Genomic DNA, 22,825 nt, shown 5'->3' on the forward strand with positions numbered 1-22,825 from the left:
GAATAAACATCAAAAGATGTTCCACAATGCTGGAATGGGGTCTCCGAGTGAAAAGGTTTGGGAACCCCTGCTAAAAGGAAGCAAAACAACACCACAAATGTTCTTCATTCTGCATTTATTCAGACTAGTATCTTTGATCATGTTATATCAGAACAGGAAGATGCAGACAATATAAAGTATTATTTCCTCAATAATATTTATATTAAATGTGTTTTCTTGCTTATTTTTCAATTCATGTGGATATTCAGGAAAAAATGTATGTATTAATGTACTCTAAATAATAACTGATTGATCAGAATACAATGCACTGTTCACCCTCTAGTGTCTTGACAGGTTTTTCTACAGTGTGTCTGGGTTTCCTGTCACTGTGGGCTGCAAGGCACAGTGGTACAGAGCAGAGTCTTCCAATTCAACAGAGGAGATCATCAAGTCAACACGGGTCTTCTCTTCATTCAGTCTACCAGTGTGTCGTGGAGTCGTGGATGTATTCTGTACATACATGCTGCTTTGTTGGATCAAAAGTAGACAAACTGGTCTGGATCCGGGGTATTGACGGTACCATTGGAGATTGAAAATGTTGCCCTTGTAGTTGCAGGAGAGAGTGATGTCTGTTCCTTGGAGGACATTGACTTCAGACTTCACTGGAGTTATTGTTTCCTGCTCCATACTATCATCCGCAACAACATAAGTATTGTCATTGTGTTAATGTTTATTCCAAATGAGAAACAATACATGGGTTAGGTGTCCATAAAGTATGACAGAGAAAGAATTGAAACTTCCAGTATAATGCCACTTAGTGTTTAATGCAATCATTCATTGAAAAAAGCAATGTCACTGTATTCAAAATGATATTTGGTTTAAGATGAGAACTCAGCACTCACCTACACATGCAGAGAGGAGCAACAGTAATATGAGTGACATCCTGACACAGACTAGATAAACCAACTGAGAGATAAGACAGTGAGAGAGCTGAGTAGATCCTCTACAGAGACATCCTCATGGTTGCAGGTATACCCAGCCTATACCAGTGTTTGACTATGAGGCCCCTCTGATAACTGGATATGTAACTCTTCTTCTGTGGTTTGTGGTTAAGGGTTCTTAGTTCCTATTGGCCTCCTCCTTAGATTATTAGGTTTAATTTCTATTTGAAAATGTCTAGTTTTTGCTTTTGTTGTTGTTTGTTTGCTTTTTCGATAGATCCACAAAACTATACTATGCTATACTATATATACCATCTGCACATTTGTGTCAGACTGTCAACTTTTTGTATGAGGAAGTGTTTCCTCTCACTGTGGGCTCCAGGGCACAGTAGTACAGAGCAGAGTCTGTTACCTCAGCAGAGGAGATCTCCAGATCCACACGGTCGGTATGAACCTGAGCTGACATACGAGGAGGGACAGGTTTCTGGACATATCCTGATTTAGTGATGAGAATCAGGAACTCTGGTTTAGACCTGGGAAACTAACGATACCACTGTAGATTGTCTACAGAGCCAGTGTAGCTGCAGAATGGTGTGATGGTATCACCCTCCACACCACCCACCATAGAACTAGTGGGTTTGTCATCTTCAAAACTGCTACCTGTCAAGAAAGTAAAAACATGCTGCTGTTTTGCTAGATCTTTTGAAAACTATCAAATATATGCTGGAATTAAAATTAAAATGATGAAATTTAATCAAATCAAATTGTATTGGTCACATACACATGGTTAGCAGATGATAATGTGAGTGTAGCGAAATGCTTGTGAATACATCACTGACCCAAAAATACATCACTCACCAACAAGGACTGAGAGGAGGAGAAATTATGAAAGCAGCAACATAGCTGATAGATACAGTATAGAAACATTTCTAACACAAAACAGGCAGAGTTGAATATCTCTCTCTGTAGCTATCTTTCACTCTTGATGATTGGATACAATGTTGTAGCTCCACCTACTGCCAAAAACAGGGGTTGGTGAACAACCACATTTCTTTATGTGTGTGCCATGCAATCCTTGTTCAATCGTAGGATTGATGCATTCATTCATTTTTAACAATGCTACGTCATTCATGTTATACTACATTATGAAGAATACAAGTTTAAAATCAATACAGTGCAATTGTTCCTGTTTTTTGTATTTTAATTCATTTAACTTTGTTATTTTGTTACATTTATTTCTTATGCCTTGTGTTACTTATTCTTTTTTTAAAGGAGCTTTGGGAATACTTTTAACATATGTCTTATGATATATTGTATACTTCTTTTTAAAAAGCTGCTTCTGAGTGTTCAGAGATAAAATACAGTAGTTCTTCTGACTGTCATGGAAGTGACAAGAGTCTTCAGAGGTGTAAGGATAATTAGGAGTATGAAATTAGGATATTTGATACAGTGGAACCTCATTCATGTTATACTTCATTATGAAGAAACTCGTTAAAATTCCAAAATACAGACAAACTATACAATAGCCAAAACATGTAGTTAAAATAATGACAGGAATACAGTAATTTACTAACCTGTCAGAACAGAAGGTAAAATAACTCAGTAGAGAACCATGATATTGTAGCTGAGATTATATGCTGGAGTGAAGTCCAACACAGTATTTTACAGGATAATTTATTTTCTTGAAACAACAATAGAATGCCCCCCTGCACAGAGCAGAGTCTGTCACTTCAGCAGAGGAGATCTCCAGATCCACACGGGTTCTCTCTTTATTCAAATGAACAGACAGTCAAGGGTCTGCAGGTTTAGCTCTTATTACAGAGGGCTTTGAGGTGACTGTAGTGTAGAGGAGGAATTGCGGTGCTGATCTGGGATATTGACGATACCATTGAAGATAGTCAAATGAGTCAGAGTAGTTACAAGACAGTGTAACACTGCTTCCCTCCATGCCATGTTCTGTCTCTGAAGTTGGTTTTATGTCATTTTCATAACTGCCACCTGTAATAAAGTTAAGTTTAGATAAACATTTTCAGCTATTACATACTCTGTGTCATATTCAATACAAGTGAAAAGATAATCAGTCATTTACATTTCTTCTAGGAAGTGCTATTTACAAATGACACTTGACAATAAACAAAAAGTTAATAATGTAAGACTAATACTAACCAACAAGTGCAGAGAGGAGAAACACTGGGTAGAGTAACATGGTGATGGGTGTAACAGTGTGTTATCAGGAGGCAGAACTGAAGATGTCCCACGGTTCCAGTCAGTTAGAGGAGAATCATCTCTCCATCTCTCATCTTAGTTCCTCCTATTCAGTAAATGGACCCACATTACATCAACATTATCATCTGTGATGAACAAATATGACTTAATTGATGGGATCATCATGAACATGATCTCTGATCATTTGTATGCAGATGCTTCGCTATTACATGGTGTTACTAGTAGGAATTTATTGAAGTCAGGTTTTTGTAGTGTTTCTGGGTTTCCTGTCACTGTAGGCCTCAGAGCACAGTAGTACAGAGCAGTCTGTCACTTCAACAGAGGAGATCTCCAGATACACACAGGTTCTCTCCTTGTTCAGTGTAACAGACAGTAGAATGTCTTGAGAATCATCTCTCACTTCATATGGATTACTGGTAGCTGTGACCAGGTAAAGGAATTGGAGACCTGTTCCAGAATAATGTGTGTACCACAGCAGACTATCTGCTTTTACTGTATAGTTACAGGAGATCTTAACTCTGCTACCCTCTAAATAATACTCCTCAGGACTGATTGGAGTAATATCATCCTATAATGTATCACCTACAAAAGATGAAATCAGTAGAATAGAACAGAGTAGCATCATGGTCTATGTTACAGATCAGACATTAATGTGTTATTTAGAAAACAGCAAAGACAAAACACTGCTGTGACTCTGAAATGATAAGTAGGCATATACAATGTTACTCCTCCTCTTGACATGGTTCTTAAACACACCCACCAGGTTTCCTGTCAAAAAGAAAAACCTTGAGATGCACCATCTCCTGTAGGTCATGTCATGTACATATAGAATGTGTCAGGTTAGGTTTTTGTACAGCGTTTGTAGGTTTCCTTTCACTGTGGGCGTCAGAGCACAGTAGTACATAGCGGAGTCTTTCTCTTTAGCAGAGGAGATCTCCAGATCCACACGGTTCTTCTCATCATTCAGTTTGACTGACAGTCGAGGATCCAGACCTGGTGCCAGTGATGGAGACCCAACAGCATGCAGGATAAGCAGGATATACTGAGGAGGTGATCCAGGGTCCTGGCGATACCATTGAAGAGAGACTGCAGATGAGTAGGTGCATGAAAGTGTAATATTGCTACCCGCTGGTGCAGACACCTCCTCTCTGATTGGCTCAATGGTCTGACCATTACTATCACCTGCAAGAGATGTAAAATATATTATTATTCTATTATTACTCTGTTATAGATCTATTTTCAACACATCAACACTTCAAATTCAACATAACACCAATAATAGTAGATTACTTACATGCGACTACTAAAAGCAAAATAATTGTGGGGATTGACATTGTGGCTGAAACTGGAAGTTAAAATGATAACACACAGCACAGCAATATTTGTGTAGACTAAAAACAACATCCTCCTCCATCTAGTTTTGGATATACAATCTCTTCTCAAACCTTTGAAGCCCCACCCCAAAATACAGAGAGTTGTCAGATGAGCAGAAGTAACAACAGACTTCTTGTTGCTGCTTGATGCCACTGTCACATCCTCAAAATGCAGGGCTGCACTGAAATATGTTTACCTTAGTCTCCCTCTATTGGATATTCGATAAAACTGTGTTATTTATCTCAATTTATTTTCTTGATTTTAGGTCAACAGAGTTGGCAGAAGGACCTGACCTGTCTACTGTGATGTCATAGGGGAAACATTGCTTGAAGGGCATATCTGTAAGATAATTCATCTATTCATCTTAAGGCAATTCATTAATATACAGGCATTTTTGTTTTCATCTTTATAGCTATAATTTACAGCATAAATCTGCAACATATTTGGATAACCGAATGAGTTTCTGTCACTTTTTCATTTGTTCATTTGTTTCAACAAATAATTCACTGTTCATTTCCAGCCTACATTATTTTTTTTGTCTATTTATGGAAACCTAATAATTGACATGTTTCTCTTAGGGGATGTTGGTGTTTTCAGTTCACATTTTTGTACAGTGTGTCTGGGTTTCGTATCATTGTGGGCTCCAGGGCACAGTAGTACAGAGCAGAATCTGCCACTTCAGCAGAGGAGATCTCCAGATCTACACAGGTTCTCTCATTGTTCAGTTTAACAGACAGTCGAGGGTCTTCAGGTTTAGCTTTCACTACAGAGGGGTTTGAGGACACTCCAGTGAGGAAGAGGAAGATGGGAGATGATCCAGGGTACTGTTGATACCACTGGAGAGTACTAGCAGAGGAGTAATTACAGGACAGATTCATGACATCACCCTACAACCTAACATCTTATCTGTTGTTGGAGTAATGTCATTCCCATAACTGCCACCTGTAAAACATTCATGAAAACAGGAATTGTTATGAGGAAATTATTATAAAATTCAAATCATTATTCAGTCAAGTGCATTAAAAATGGACAGAAGATCCTTCACAGGAATATGACTCCAGTCATCAGTAACTACTGTTAGATTCTGGGTGAAACTTGGAACATTGGTATATTCATAAGGATAGTGTCCAACCGTGAACGAGACTAGTTTTTACATCAGAAGTTAATGGTTATCTGTAGGAGTCAGATGGCTTTGGAATGTGTAGGGGAGACGGGTGGAGATCTTAGAACCTAACAATGTCACTGAGGGAGAGAGGGTAATGTATAACGTTTACATTGTGTCAGGATATGTTATTGTTAGCCATCAGGGTTCCTCTGGGAGGAGAAGAGACACAGTCTGGTATCAATAACCATGACTGCCTTGAGTTGGGGAGGAGTGAGCACTTTGGGGTAGAGGTCAGGTTAGATGAAGTGAGGAAGAACAGATATCACTAAGGTTCTGTCTAGCAACAGTGATGCATTGGCTGTTCAGTTGTGGAGAAGGAGACTCAGCCTTGGAGAAAGGGTTAAATATCAGTTCATGTATGAAATGTTGTTTGTCTGAATGCAGCTGTATCGACCCTTTGGGAAGAATTAAACTTGGTTAAGCTTCTCTAGTGTCCGTGAGCTATTTACTCAGAAAATTAGAACCTAACACTAAATTCACAGTGATTGGATATGATGAATAGCATCAAATTCACCCACTAGTGCGTATATTCAAATGTATCCTCGTAACATGCTGGTAAGTGTTATTTAGCACAGTGAATAGAGTGAATACACGTATAGTTATGACAGAATGACTCCCCTGGTTTCTCACTGTCAGCTATAAAAGGCATTTCCTTTCCTCTGCCTCAGTTATATAACACCTCCCATTGACTTAAAAAACGGCACGCAACACAAAGTACTGTACACACGCACGCACGTGCACACACAGTGTATATCCTGTTGAAACAATGGGCTTCAGAGCACAGCAGTACACAGCAGAGTCAGACAGCTGCAACCTCTGAATCGTCAATGGGACTGATTGTGTATTGGCATTTAGACTTGCATTGAATCTCTCCTTGAACCTTGCAGTATTGTCTTCAGATCCAAAAGAATGACAGCTCAGCATATGTTTAGAGAAGTCATTTGCTTCTTGTTTGTGCCAAAATAGATATCAAATCAAATGTATTTACTTATATCAAATCAAATTTCTTTATATAGCCCTTCTTACGTCAGCTGATATATCAAAGTGCTGTACAGAAACCCAGCCTAAAACCCCAAACAGCAAGCAATGCAGGTGTAGAAGCATGGTGGCTAGGTAAAACTCCCTAGAAAGGCCATAACCTAGGAAGAAACCTAGAGAGGAACCAGGCTATGAGGAGTGGCCAGTCCTCTTCTGGCTGTGCCGGGTGGAGAGTATAACAGAACATGGCCAAGATGTTCAAATGTTCATAAATGACCAGCATGGTCAAATAATAGTAATCACAGTGAACAGGTCAGGGTTCCATAGCCGCAGGCAGAACAGTTGAAACTGGAGCAGCAGCACGGCCAGATGGACTGGGAACAACAAGGAGTCATCAGGCCAGGTAGTCCTGACGCATGGTCCTAGGGCTCAGGTCCTCCGAGAGAGAGAAAGAAAGAAAGAGCGAAAGAGAGAATTAGAGAAATCATACTTAAATTCACACAGGACACCGGATAAGACAGGGGAAATACTCCAGATATAACAGACTGACCCTAGCACCCGACACATAAACTACTGCAGCATAAATACTGGAGGCTGAGACAGGAAGGGTCAGGAGACACTGTGTCCCTATTCGATGATACCCCCGGACAGATCCAAACAGGCAGGATATAACCCCACCCACTTTGCCAAAGCACAGCCCCCACACCACAAGAGGGATACCTTCAACCACCAACTTACCATCCTGAGACAAGGCTAAGTATAGCCCACAAAGATCTCCGCCACGGCACAACCCAGGGGGGGCGCCAACCCAGACAAGAAGACCACGTCAATGACTCAACCCTCTCAAGTGACGCACCCCTCCTAGGGATGGCATGGAAGAGAACCAGTAAGCCAGAGAATCCCAGTGGAGAGAGGAGAACCGGCCAGGCAGAGACAGAGACAGCAAGGGCGGTTCGTTGCTCCAATGCCTTTCCATTCACCTTCACACTCCTGGGCCAGACTACACTTTATCCTAGGACCTACTGAAGAGATGAGTCTTCAATAAAGACTTAATTAACCTTTCTCGCCCCGGGGTTCCGCTAGCGGAACACCCACAACATTCCGCTGCCTTCGCAGAGCGCGGAATTCAAATATTTTTTGTTGTTGAAATATTTAACTTCCACACATTAACAAGTCCAATACAGCAAATGAAAGATAAACATCTTGTGAATCCAGCCAACATGTCTGATTTTTTAAATGTTTTACAGCGAAAACACAATATATATTTATGTTAGCTCACCACAATAGCCAAACACACAACGCTATTTATCCACCGCATAGGTAGCTTTCAAAAAACCGACAAAATATATATATATAATTAGTCACTAACCAAGAAACAACTTCATCAGATGACAGTCTTATAACATGTTACACAATACATTTATGTTTTGTTCGAAAAATGTGCATATTTGAGGTATAAATCATAGTTTTACATTGCAGCTACAATCACAAATAGCACCGAAGCAGCCAGAATAATTACAGAGAGCAACGTGAAATACCTAAATACTCATCCTAAAACATTTATGAAAAATACATGGTGTACAGCAAATGAAAGATAAACATCTTGTGAATCCAGCCAATATTTCCGATTTTTTAAGTGTTTTACAGCGAAAACACAATATAGAAATATATTAGCTTACCACAATAGCCAAACACACAACCGCATTTATTCTCCGCAAAGATAGCTTTAGAAAAAACCAGCAATTAATATAAAATAAATCACTAACCTTTGGACAACTTCATCAGATGACAGTCTTATAACACCATGTTACTGTTCGAAAATGTGCATATTTAGAGCTGAAAACTGTGGTTATACATTGTGAAAATGTAGCAACTTTTTCCCAGAATGTCCGGATATATTTCTGACACTCACCTAATCTGACCAAATAACTCATCATAAACTTTACATAAAAATACTTGTTGTATGGCAAATGAAAGATACACTGGTTCTTAATGCAACCGCTGTGTTAGATTTTTAAAAATAACTTTAGTACGACATACAGCTTGCGTTATTGCGAGACAGCGCCCGCTAAAAGGGGGGAGAATAGGACTAAACATTCCACACAAAAATACGAAATAACATCATAAATTGTTCTTACTTTTGTTGAGCTTCCATCAGAATCTTGTACAAGGAGTCCTTGGTCTAGAATAAATCGTTGTTTGGTTTTAGAATGTCCTTTTCTCCTGTCGAATTAGCAACCTCAGCTAGCCAAGTGGCGCGAACATGTCCATCTTCTCTCGACGCAAACAACGAAAAACTCCAAAAGTCCCGATAAACGTTGAATATTCTGATAAAACTCAGTTGATATTATCACATACCGAACGCTTTTCAGAAGGCAATCTGGGGTTCCTTCTCGCGCCTTCGAAGACAATGACATTTCCAGACCTGTCACTCCAAAAGCTCTTGTTCGACCTCAGATCAAGCTAGACACCCCATTTCACCTCCCACTGCCTGTTGACATCTAGTGGAAGGCGTATGAAGTGCATGTATATCGATAGATATTAGCCAGTTGAATAGCCAGGCCCTGGAACAGAGTCGATTTCAGATTTTTCACCTCCAGTGGGAGGTGGAATGGGGTGTCTAGCTTGATCTGAGGTCGAACAAGAGCTTTTGGAATGACGTGTCTGGAAATTTCATTGTCTTCGAAGGCGCGAGAAGGAACCCCAGATTGCCTTCTGAAAAGCTTTCGGAATACACGGTAGATATCTCCGGCTCTGATTTTATTTGATAGATGTGATAAAAACATCATAAAGTAGTTTTTTTCAACCGAGTTGTATCAGTTTATTGAACGTTTATTGCGAGTTTTGGAATTTTCTTTTCTACGCGTCAGGTGAAGTTGGGCACGTTTGCGCCACATGGCTAGCTATGGTTGCTAATTCGACAGGAGAAGAGGACATTCTAAAACCAAACAACAATTATTCTGGATCAAGGACTCCTTGTACAAGATTCTGATGGAAGCTCAGCAAAAGTAGGAACCATTTATGATGTTATTTCGTATTTCTGTGGAAAATGTTTAGTCCTATTTTCCGCCCTTATTGCGGGCGCTGTCTCGCTATAACGTAAGCTGTTTGTTATGGTAAAGTTATTTTTTTTAAATCTAACACGGCGATTGCATTAAGAGCCATCATTGAATGGGTTTTATGTCATAGAGAGGAGATACAAATGATCCTGTTCAAACTGTACATATGATGATCTGATATATTTCAGTTAGTTAGTTGGACCAACATATAGTAGATGAATGATGATGTTACTTGGTTTGATCTGGATGTTCTCTACATTTTCTCCAGGTCAACCTTACAACATTTTGTAAGTGAGCCTGTAATGTTGACGGTAGTAACTTTTTTTACTTCCGTCAAATGATTTAGTTTCTATATTCTCTTAACAGGACAGCTTGCTGGGGATCACATTCCTCCTGTAAATAATGGGTCATCAGTACAGAGGGAATACCTGTGACTCAGAGCTGCTCATTTGATATAAGCAGAAAAAATATATTTACCTTTACTGGTACCGGCATTATTCTAACCAGGCGCATCAGTTTCTACTGTATAACAACCTGGTCTCAGAGAATTTTGTATTATTCTGAATGTAAATCCGAGATACCAATTTTGTATGATATGTTATGAATTACAATGTGTATTATATGTTACAAATTTAAATCACACAAGAAAGATACCAAATTAAAGCTACCCTGGTTGTGAATCCAGCCAACATGTCAGAATTCAAATAGGCTTTTCGGCGAAAACATACGATGCTATTATCTGAGGATAGCACCATTGTAAACAAAGAGAGATACGCATATTTCAACCCTGCAGGCGCGACACAAAACGCAGAAATAAAAATATAATTCATGCCTTACCTTTGACGAGTTTCTGTTGTTGGCACTCCAATATGTCCCATAAACATCACAAATGGTCCTTTTGTTCGATTAATTCCGTCGATATATATCCAAAATGTCAATTTATTTGGCGCGTTTGATCCAGAAAACACAGGTTCCAACTTGCTCAAACGTGAGGACAAAATATCTCAAAGGTTACCTGTAAACTTTGCCAAAAATGTTCAAACTACTTTGTAATACAACTTTAGGTATTTTTTAACGTTAATAATCGATACAATTAAAGACGGGATGATCTGTGTTCAATACAGGATTAAAACCAACTATAGCAAGCTTTCTGGTTACGCACTTCAACTATAGCAAGCTTTCTGGTTACGCACTTCTATCTAAAAGGAAACTTCTATCTAAAAGGAAACTTAATGTGACTCTCGTTCAAGATGGCCGTACTTCTTCATTACACAAAGGAATAACCTCAACCAATTTCTCTAGACTGTTGACATCCAGTGGAAGCGGTAGGAACTGCAAGCATGTCCCTTAGAAATCTGGTTTCCCTATGAAACCTCATTGAAAAGAGAGTGACCTCAAAAAAAAAAAAGATTCTGAATGGTTTGTCCTCGGGGTTTCTCCTGCTAAATAAGTTATGTTATACTCACAGACATGATTCAAACAGTTTTAGAAACTTCAGAGTGTTTTCTATCCAAATCTACTAATAATATGCATATCTTATCTTCTGGGGATGAGTAGCTGGCAGTTTAATTTGGGCATGCTTTTCATCCAAACGTGAAAATGCTGCCCCCTACCCTAGAGAAGTTAATGAAGTGTGGTGGTGGTGAGGAAGGTTTGGTTTAATAAATCACTGTAAAGATGGAATCAATGGTATTTATATGAGAGAATGTTTATAATGTTTAGTCATATGTAAATATTATAATATTCATGACATATTCATTTAATTTCCAAATATAAAATCTGGTCACTGGCAGTTGAACATGCAAATAACTTTCATATTAAAAGAAGGGAATATAATGGAAGGAAGATAAGATCTATTCAGACAGTTTCCAGGGGTTCTGGGGATCTCAGATTCAGGTTCTGTGTTTCTATTGTCAGGATCAGTTTTGAATTGTTTTTATGAGGTTTCCTGTCACTGTGGGCTTCAGAGCACAGTAGTACAGAGAAGAGTCTGTCACTTCAGCAGAGGAGATCTCCAGATCCACACGGTTGTCCTCTTTTTCAAGTATGAGGGTCCATTTTGCACTATCAGTGTTGGTTATGATCCCAGAGAAGTCCACTATGAGGAACTGTGGAGAGGATCCAGGTTGCTGGAGGTACCATAAAAGACTGTTGGTTAATGAGCTGTTGTATCTACAGAAGACTTTAATGCTTCTACCCTCCGTAACATCCACTATATCACTGTCTGGAGTAATTATGTCTTCAACACTTGTACCTGTAAAAAATAAAAACATGTATTACTGAGTCAATGTAGACAGTGTTCAGTATATCCACACTTGGTGTTTCAAAGTGTATTACCACTTGATATTTATAATACCATAATGTAATGATTAGTAAACAGTGTACATTCTGTTAGTACACATTCAATTAATGAGAGGGAATTCTTACCTACAAGTGCACAAAAACAAGACTGATTAGAGCAGCATCATAGTCACTGGGTGTTAGACAGAGACTTCTCTGTAAAATGATCTTCTCTTGGATCATTCACTCTCTGGATGAATCAGTTCCACTCATTACAGGTTAAGTGTAACACTATGCTCCTCCTCTTGACACAATAGAATGGGTGCATTTTGACTCCACTTGATGGCACTATTGTCAAATAAAACCTGGAACTAGAGAGTAGAAATACACTCTAAGGCGATGTTAGGTTTTTGTACAGTGTTTCTGGGTTTCCTGTCACTGTGGGCCTCAGAGCACAGTAGAACAGAGCAGAGTCTGTCACTTCAGCAGAGGAGATCTCCAGATCAACACGGGTCTTCTCTTTGTTCAGTTTACCAGAGAAGCGAGAGTCAAGAGAATCAGGTCGCTGTTCAATCCCACTGTAGTGCGGGATGAGCAGAAGGTATTGGGGAGCTGATCCTGGAGACTGTTTATACCATAGTAGATTGTTTGCTGAGGAGTAGTTGCAGGAAAGAAGAATATTACTACCCACTTCTGCATACACTTCTTGTTGGTTTGGCTCGATAGTTTGCTCATAACTGCCTCCTGCAAATGGGAAGAGATGAACATTGAGTAATTATATTATTAAAATTAAATTGTATTGTTGTAATTTTCTTAATAGAAAACATGACACTACTTTGAAAGCCATAAATTACCTATTACTGAGAACATAATACTTGACCAGATGAACAACATGGCTGGGGTTGGAAGTCAAACTGACTAATAGCACAACAGAACCTGAATACTCCAAACGAACTTCATCTGCAAGGTTTTCTGTTGATCATTCCTGCTTAGTTTCGCTACAAGCTCCACCCCAAAGTGCAGTTGTTCTAAAGATGCTCAATCTCTCCTCTCCTCTCATTTGTCCTGTCTTCAGTGATCCTGCATCTCTCGTTCCCTCCACTGGTGGGAATGGGGGGTGGGTGGGGGGTGGAATAGATTCCCTCCATTATTGTATGAATCACATATGAAGGTTTTTGTGCAGTGTTTCTGGGTTTCCTGTCACAGTGGCTGTCAGGGCACAGTAGTACTGAGCAGAGTCTGTCACTTCAGCAGAGGAGATCTCCAGATCCACACGTTTGGCTTTTTTGTCATGATTTAGAGTGAACTCTGGTGTTTTTGCAGGCACGTGTTCCATAACCAGTAACTGTGGTGCTGATTTGGGATATTGTCGATACCATAGAGTGTTACCAGAAGAGGTGTAGTTACAAGAGAGAGTAACTCTGTCCCTTTCTGAAGCCACTTCTACATCAGTGTTGGGTGTTAAAACCTGTTCAGAACTGACACCTGTAAAACATTAACATTATATTATATATTATCTAAAACGTTTTTTAATATCAAATGATAGATTAAATGAAATTCAAATGCAGTTTAAGTGAAAACATTTTCAAAGTAAAAGACATTCGTACTTATACCATGTATTGTCTTTGTAGTCTTTGATTTGAAAAATAAATACCTATCAACATAAACACACTCAGTTTCAATGAAAAATGTAATTACTTACCTGTCAAGTTAAAGAAGAGTAAAAGTGAACAGAACAACATTGTAGATGACCGCATGTGTAGAATAAGCACCAGCTGCTGATGAAAAGCACAGCATCAACTGTCTATGATCTTCATGGTAGTATCATGTTTTATCTTGAGGATTCATAATCTAATCCTGAGTTTTATACTCTAGCTCCTCCTACTGACAATGTAGAAACAAAGATGTTTCATATACATTTGATTTATTCACTAGAGAATCCACTTGATGGCACTGTGGTCTAACAGAAGACAGCAGATGCTTGTAAATCCATACATTTCCGCTCACTGCTGAGTCAATAAGTTATGCGTCACTGTGGACGTCACAACACAGTAGCACAGAGCAGAGTATTTCACTTCTACAGAGGAGATCTTTAGATCAACACAGATGTTTTTTTTGTTTAGTTTAACAGTGAGGTGAGAGTATGGAGGTTTAGCTCTCACTACAGTCCTAGAGGCATGGAGGATGAAGAGGAGGTATTGGGGAGCTGATCCTGGATACTGTTTATACTACAGTACACTGTATGCTGAGGAGTAGTTGCAGGAAAACTGAACATTACTACCCTCCTCTCCATACACTTCATGTTGGTTTGGCTGGATGGTCTGGAGAAAACTGTCACTTACACATGTGAAGAGGTGATGGATAAATCACACGGTAGATGTATTTGAAATAAGGAATGATCTTGGTATTTACTCTAAAATCCAATAATACAGATAAACTATACATTAGCCTAAAAAAATGTAGTTAAATGAATTACAAGAATACAGTAATTTACTAATATGTCGGTACACAAAGGAAAATATTTGTTTTGCTGGAGTATTTTTTAAATTTTACCTACAGTAGTAAGCCACACCCCTGCCATAAAATATGAATAAGAGGAGTTGATCATGAGCTGTCAGGTTTTTGTACAATGTTTCTCAATTTCCTGTTACTGTGGGCTGCAAGGCGCAGTAGTACAGAGCAGAGTCTGTTACATCAGCAGAGGAGATCTCCAGATCCAGGCAGGATCTCTCCTTATTCAGTTTAATAGACAAAATTAGGAAATATCTTCGTATTTACTCTAAAATCCAATAGCGCAGATAAACTATACATTAGCCTAAACAATGTAGTAAAAATAATGACAGGAATACAGTCATTTACTAACCTGTCAGAACAGAAGGTAAAACATCTGTGTAGAGAACCATCATATTGTATCTGAGGTTATATGATGGAGTGAAGTCCAACAGTTTTTTAAAAGATGATACATTTTCTTGAACCTACAGTAGGACGCCTCCCCCTGACCTAAAATATTTATAAGAGGTGTTTATCATGAGCTGTCAGGTTTTGTACAGCGATTCCTGTCACTGTGGGCTCCAGGGCACAGCAGTACAGAGCAGAGTCTGTTACAACAGCAGAGGAGATCTCCAGATCCACACGGGATCTCTCATTCAGTTCAACAGACAGTCATGGGTATGGAGGAGTAGCGTTCACTACAGAGGGGTTTGAGGACACTCCAGTGGGGAGGAGGATAAAGGGAGATGATCCAGGGTACTGTTGATGTTGATACCACTGGAGAGTACTAGCAGAGGAGTAGTTACAGGACAGCTTCATGACTCCCTTCAACCCAAACACCTTATCTCATGTTGGAGTAATGTCATTCCCATGACTGCCACCTGAAAACAGGAATTATTATCAGGAAATTATCATACAATTCAAATCTTTATTCAGTGAAGTGTATTAAAAATGTATAAAAGATCCTTCACAGTAATATTACTCAAGTCGCCAGTAATTACATTGGATTTGAAGAATAGTATCAAACTCACCCACTAGCGCATATATTAAAATGTATCCTAGTAACATGCTGGTAAGTGTTATTTGACAGTGAAAAGACTGAACACAAGTTGTAATGAATACACAGGGAGAAAAAGGTGTAGATTCACGCGCAGAGTGCAGCAGGTGTTTATTTCACATTCGCAGAAGGCAGGAATCGTGGTCACAGGCAGGCAAATGGTCATACACAGGTAGGCAAACAGGGAGGTGAATTAAAACTAGGACTGAAGGTATTAATTTAACAGGTTCTCACAAACGAGCTAGGAATAGGCTTAGTAGAGTCAAAACCTCACAAAGGCACAAACAGAATGAACAGAACTAAATAAGGAGCTGATGAGACCAGGTGAGTAACTAACATAGGTGAAATCAATGAACAAAAATGAAAGACAGGGCAACGTTCAAGAACACAATGAAACAGGGCTACGTTCAAGATCACAACGAAACAGAACACAAGGTTGACTAAGAAAATAAATACAGAACCTTACACATGTAAAGTTATGACAAAACGACTCCCCTGGTTTCTCAATGTCCGCTACAGTATAAAATGCATTTCTCTTCCTCCGCCTCAATTATGTAACACTTCCCATTAAAGAACATCACACAACACAAAGTACTTTACACAAGCACAGCGTTTTGTAAGAGGCAGTATATCCTGTTTTCACAGTGGGCATCAGGTTGACTTTCCTACTACAACCCCAAGCTGTGTGAATTGTGAATAGGGCCAACAATAAATAATACTGTTGTTGCACTTGGTCATATTCACAAGTGATTATCCAGCTAATATTTAAAAAACTGTCTACGGTAAGTGAAATTGAAGACTACTGACTGAAGAGTGAAGAATACATATTTCTCACAGTGCATTGAATATGAAGACAGATAAACTCTAGACCACCTGGTGATTGAACACAGCACAGGTGTGACCACAGTTCTCTGATCTCAACTTCTGCCATCATGACATCAAATGTGGTTGATGTTTAATTATGATTTCCACTTCATCAAAGCATTTTGGTCTGCAGGTTTTTGTACAGTGTAATATACACTTTGTATCACTGTGTCAAGAGCACAGTAGTAGAGAGCTGTGTCTTCCAGGTTTAGGCTTGTTATCACCAGTTCAGTTAATGTCCGGGACGTTGTGGATTTATATCTCTTATCAGGGATACGTTCACTCCTGCTCTGTGATCTGGCACCTTTATACAGTAGAAACTGAGGAGCCTGGTGAGGATAATGTTTGTACCAGTAAAGCCAACAATTTTCACTGCTTGTATCATATGAGCAGCTCAGAGTCACAAGTTCTCCCTCTGTTCTGATCACTTCATTATTTACAGGATTAATGTGATCCCCAGCAATCTGTCCTGTAAAGAAAGAATAGTAAAATTGTAACAAAGTGGAAAAGCTACGTGCTGTAGAAACTGGGGTGGAAATGTATTAACAGTAATTATATATTAACAAAATAAAAGGGACAAAAAACATATAATTATTCATCATAACATGATATAAAACATGATATTAAATATTGTTTACCTGAGGCTAGAATGAGAACCAGTATCAGAGAGTTATCCATGTGGAACATAGAAATACCAGATCAGATCTCTGCCTTGGTTACTGGTTTCTGTTGATGCAGTGCTTGCTGCTGAGAGTTTTCTTCCGAGAGAAAGGGGATGTACATTATCCAGACAGGAAATAGATGGTTTATAGCCTCTTATTATTGTGTTGTGAATAGCATTAAAATGAACTGTGTATATGCATGTGTCAGATAATTTTTTTGTACAATGTTTCTGGGAATCCTGTCACTGTGGGCCTCAGAGCACAATAGTACAGAGCAGACTCTGTTACCTCAGCAGAGGAGATCTCCAGATCCACACGGTCGGTATGAACCTGAGCTGACATACGAGGAGGGACAGGTTTCTGGACATATCCTGATTTAGTGATGAGAATCAGGAACTCTGGTTTAGACCTGGGATACTGACTATACCACTGTAGATTGTTTACAGAGCCAGTGTAGCTGCAGGATAGTGTGATGGTATCACCCGCCACACCAACCACTATAGGCCTAGTGGGATTAGTGTAATCTTCAAAACTACCACCTTTCAGAAAAGGAAAAATGTGTTGCTGTTTTAATAGCTTTTTTGACAACTATCAAATATATTCTGGAGTTGTAATTAAAATGATGAAAATGAATCAAATAAAATAAAGTTTTATTGGTCACATACACATGGTTAGCAGATGTTAACTTTTACTTGGTACTCATCCCGGATCCGGGAGCACCCTCATCAGTAAAAAAGCTGACTAGCATAGCCTAGCATAGCGCCACAAGTAAATACTAGCATCTAAATATCATGAAATCACAAGTCCAAGACACCAGATGAAAGATACACATCTTGTAAATCCAGCCATCATTTCTGATTTTTAAAATGTTTTACAGGGAAGACACAATATGTATTTCTATTAGCTAACCACGATAGCAAAAGACACAACTTTTTTTCCCCACCATTTTTTTCCTGCATAGGTAGCTATCACAAATTCGACCAAATAAAGATATAAATAGTCACTAACCAAGAAACAACTTCATCAGATGACAGTCTGATAACATATTTATTGTAAAGCATATGTTTTGTTCGAAAAATGTGCATATTTCAGGTATAAATCATAGTTTTACATTGCAGCCACCATCACAAAATCTCACCAAAGCAGCTAGAATAACTACAGAGACCAACGTGAATTACCAAAATACTCATCATAAACCTTTTCTGAAAAATCGATGGTGTACAGCAAATTAAAGACAAACATCTTGTGAATCCAGCCAATATTTCCGATTTTTTAAGTGTTTTACAGCAAAAACACAATATAGCATTATATTAGCTTACTACAATAGCCTACCACACTACCGCATTCATTCTTCAAGGCACGTTAGCGATAGCAATAGGCACTTTAGCGTTAGCGAATAAACCAGCAAAAGATATTAAATTTCACTAACCTTAATAAACCTTCCTCAGATGACAGTCCTATAACATCAAGTTATACATACACTTATGTTGTGTATGTATAAGAGACGTGTTGCTGTGCGTATTGTTGCTGTGCGATTTGCTGCGAACTTTACTTTACTTTGCTAGCTGACAACTTTACGTTTTTTGTTTTGTTTCTGTTTTTAATTACCGTTTATATTTTTAGTTTTTCCATCGCAACATTTTTCCCTCATTCAACCTTTTCACTCCGGACGCTTTATCTGGACATGGTTCGTCAACACCTTCAACAACCGAAGCTAAGTAGTAACATTAACATGATGTCTTCTAATTGCAGTCGCTGTACTCATAATATACAGGAGAACGATCGCCTTAAGGCGAAAATAGTTGTGCTGCAAGCCCAGCTTCAGACGCAATCGTTAGGCAAGGGTATTTTCAGTGTAGGAAAGGAAGAAACAGCGTCTGTGCCACCAGTAAGTACAGATAGTAACGTTAGTATAAATCCCCCCGCACAGTCCCTGCAGCCGGACAACTTTCTCATGGCTTCTGGAGGGAAATGCTGTTGGAATGCTCAACCGGTGTCGCTCATTCAGCCGACAGAAACTTTCAACCGGTTTTCCCCATTATGTAGCGAGTCGGAGTCTGAGTCTGAGTCTTCTCTTGTCTCTACTCCTCCCGTTACGGGGTCTGAGACGCCGAAGGCTCCCACCGTTAGCTCTGACAAATTGAAAACCCTAGTCATTGGCGACTCCATTACCCGCAGTATTAGACTTAAAACGAATCACCCAGCGATCATACACTGTTTACCAGGGGGCAGGGCTACCGACGTTAAGGCTAATCTTAAGATGGTGCTGGCTAAAGCTAAATCTGGCGAGTGTAGAGAGTATAGAGATATTGTTATCCACGTCGGCACCAACGATGTTAGGATGAAACAGTCAGAGGTCACCAAGTGCAACATAGCTTCAGCGTGTAAATCAGCTAGAAAGATGTGTCGGCATCGAGTAATTGTCTCTGGCCCCCTCCCAGTTAGGGGGAGTGACGAGCTCTACAGCAGAGTCTCAGCACTCAATCGCTGGTTGAAAACTGTTTTCTGCCCCTCCCAAAAGATAGAATTTGTAGATAATTGGCCCTCTTTCTGGGACTCACCCACAAACAGGACCAAGCCTGACCTGCTAAGGAGTGACGGACTCCATCCTACCTGGAGGGGTGCTCTCATCTTATCTACCAACATAGATAGGGCTCTAACTCCTTTAGCCCCACAATGAAATATGGTGCAGGCCAGGCAGCAGGCTGTTAGCCAACCTGCCAGCTTAGTGGAGTCTGCCAATAGCACAGTCAGTGTAGTCAGCTCAGCCATACCCATTGAGACTGTGTCTGTGCCTCGACCTAGGTTGGGCAAAACTAAACATGGCGGTGTTCGCCTTAGCAATCTTATTAGGATAAAGACCTCCTCCATTCCTGCCATTATTGAAAGAGATCGTGATACCTCACATCTCAAAATAGGGTTACTTAATGTTAGATCCCTCACTTCAAAGGCAGTCATAGTCAATGAACTAATCACTGATCATAATCTTGATGTGATTGGCCTGACTGAAACATGGCTTAAGCCTGATGAATTTACTGTGTTAAATGAGGCCTCACCTCCTGGTTACACTAGTGACCATATCCCCCGTGCATCCCGCAAAGGCGGAGGTGTTGCTAACATCTACAATAGCAAATTTCAATTTACAAAAAAAAAAATGGCGTTTTCGTCTTTTGAGCTTCTAGTCATGAAATCTATGCAGCCTACTCAATCACTTTTTATAGCTACTGTTTACAGGCCTCCTGGGCCATATACAGCGTTCCTCTCTGAGTTTCCTGAATTCCTATCAGACCTTGTAGTCATAGCAGATCATATTCTAATTTTTGGTGATTTTAATATTCACATGGAGAAGTCCACAGACCCACTCCAAAAGTCTTTCGGAGCCATCATCGACTCAGTGGGTTTTGTCCAACATGTCTCTGGACCTACTCACTGCCACAGTCATACTCTGGACCTAGTTTTGTCCCATGGAATAAATGTTGTAGATCTTAATGTTTTTCCACATAATCCTGGACTATCGGACCACCATTTTATTACGTTTGCAATCGCAACAAATAATCTGCTCAGACCCCAACCAAGGAGCATCAAAAGTCGTGCTATAAATTCTCAGACAACACAAAAATTCCTTGATGCCCTTCCAGACTCCTTCTGCCTACCCAAGGACGTCAGAGGACAAAAATCAGTTAACCACTTAACTGAGGAACTCAATTTAACCTTGCGCAATACCCTAGATGCAGTTGCACCCCTAAAAACGAAAAACATTTGTCATAAGAAACTAGCTCCCTGGTATACAGAAAATACCCGAGCTTTGAAGCAAGCTTCCAGGAAATTGGAACGGAAATGGCGCCACACAAAACTGGAAGTCTTCCGACTAGCTTGGAAAGACAGTACCGTGCAGTACCGAAGAGCCCTCACTGCTGCTCGATCATCCTACTTTTCCAACTTAATCGAGGAAAATAAGAACAATCCAAAATTTCTTTTTGATACTGTTGCAAAGCTAACTAAAAAGCAGCATTCCCCAAGAGAGGATGGCTTTCACTTCAGCAGTAATAAATTCATGAACTTCTTTGAGGAAAAGATCATGACCATTAGAAAGCAAATTACGGACTCCTCTTTGAATCTGCGTATTCCTCCAGGGCTTAGCTGTCCTGGATCTGCACAGCTCTGCGAGGGCCTGGGATCGGGAGAGACACTTAAGTGTTTTAGTACTATATCTCTTGACACAATGATGAAAATAATCATGGCCTCTAAACCTTCAAGCTGCATACTGGATCCTATTCCTACTAAACTGCTGAAGGAGCTGCTTCCTGTGCTTGGCCCTCCTATGTTGAACATAATAAACAGCTCTCTATCCACCGGATGTGTACCAAACTCACTAAAAGTGGCAGTGATAAAGCCTCTCTTGAAAAAGCCAAACCTTGACCCGGAAAATATAAAAAACTATCGGCCTATATCGAATCTTCCATTCCTCTCAAAAATTTTAGAAAAAGCTGTTGCGCAGCAACTCACTGCCTTTCTGAAGACAAACAATGTATACGAAATGCTTCAGTCTGGTTTTAGACCCCATCATAGCACTGAGACTGCACTTGTGAAGGTGGTAAATGACCTTTTAATGGCGTCAGACCGAGGCTCTGCATCTGTCCTCGTGCTACTAGACCTTAGTGCTGCCTTTGACACCATCGATCACCACATTCTTTTGGAGAGACTGGAAACCCAAATTGGTCTACACGGACAAGTTCTGGCCTGGTTTAGATCTTACCTGTCGGAAAGATATCAGTTTGTCTCTGTGAATGGTCTGTCCTCTGACAAATCAACTGTACATTTCGGTGTTCCTCAAGGTTCCGTTTTAGGACCACTATTGTTTTCACTATATATTTTACCTCTTGGGGATGTTATTCGAAAACATAATGTTAACTTTCACTGCTATGCGGATGACACACAGCTGTACATTTCAATGAAACATGGTGAAGCCCCAAAATTGCCCTCGCTAGAAGCCTGTGTTTCAGACATAAGGAAGTGGATGGCTGAAAACTTTCTACTTTTAAACTCGGACAAAACAGAGATGCTTGTTCTAGGTCCCAAGAAACAAAGAGATCTTCTGTTAAATCTGACAATTCATCTTGATGGTTGTAAAGTCGTCTCAAATAAAACTGTGAAGAACCTCGGCGTTACTCTTGACCCTGATCTCTCTTTTGACGAACATATCAAGACTGTTTCAAGGACAGCTTTTTTCCATCTACGTAACATTGCAAAAATCAGAAATTTTCTGTCCAAAAATGATGCAGAAAAATTAATCCATGCATTTGTTACTTCTAGGTTAGACTACTGCAATGCTCTACTTTCCGGCTACCCGGATAAAGCACTAAATAAACTTCAGTTAGTGCTAAATACGGCTGCTAGAATCCTGACTAGAACCAAGAAATTTGATCATATTACTCCAGTGCTAGCTTCCCTACACTGGCTTCCCGTTAAGGCAAGGGCTGATTTCAAGGTTTTACTGTTAACCTTTAAAGCGTTACATGGGCTTGCTCCTACCTATCTTTCCGAGTTGGTCCTGCCGTACATACCTACACGTACGCTACGGTCACAAGACGCAGGCCTCCTAATTGTCCCTAAAATTTCTAAGCAAACAGCTGGAGGCAGGGCTTTCTCCTATAGATCTCCATTTTTATGGAACAGTCTGCCTACCCATGTGAGAGACGCAGACTCAGTCTCAACCTTTAAGTCTTTACTGAAGACTTATCTCTTCAGTA

General features: G+C 39.8%; 1 long non-coding RNA gene and 1 gene segment (V, D, J or C); one reads left to right on the plus strand and one right to left on the minus strand.

Moving 5' to 3' along the window:
• Positions 1 to 3,981: 3,981 nt before the first annotated feature.
• On the minus strand, positions 3,982 to 4,788 carry LOC129814133 (T cell receptor alpha variable 13-1-like). The segment is given in 2 exon segments: positions 3,982 to 4,328; positions 4,441 to 4,788. Coding segments are annotated over 2 exon segments (387 nt in total).
• LOC129814137 (uncharacterized) lies at positions 4,159 to 6,111 on the plus strand. Its single transcript, XR_008753234.1, has 2 exons — positions 4,159 to 4,246; positions 4,786 to 6,111. It is a non-coding gene; the product is annotated as an uncharacterized LOC129814137 (long non-coding RNA).
• Positions 6,112 to 22,825: the final 16,714 nt, after the last annotated feature.

This window comes from Salvelinus fontinalis, chromosome 17 (genome assembly GCF_029448725.1).
Source record: "Salvelinus fontinalis isolate EN_2023a chromosome 17, ASM2944872v1, whole genome shotgun sequence".
In the NCBI taxonomy this organism is placed as follows: domain Eukaryota; kingdom Metazoa; phylum Chordata; class Actinopteri; order Salmoniformes; family Salmonidae; genus Salvelinus; species Salvelinus fontinalis.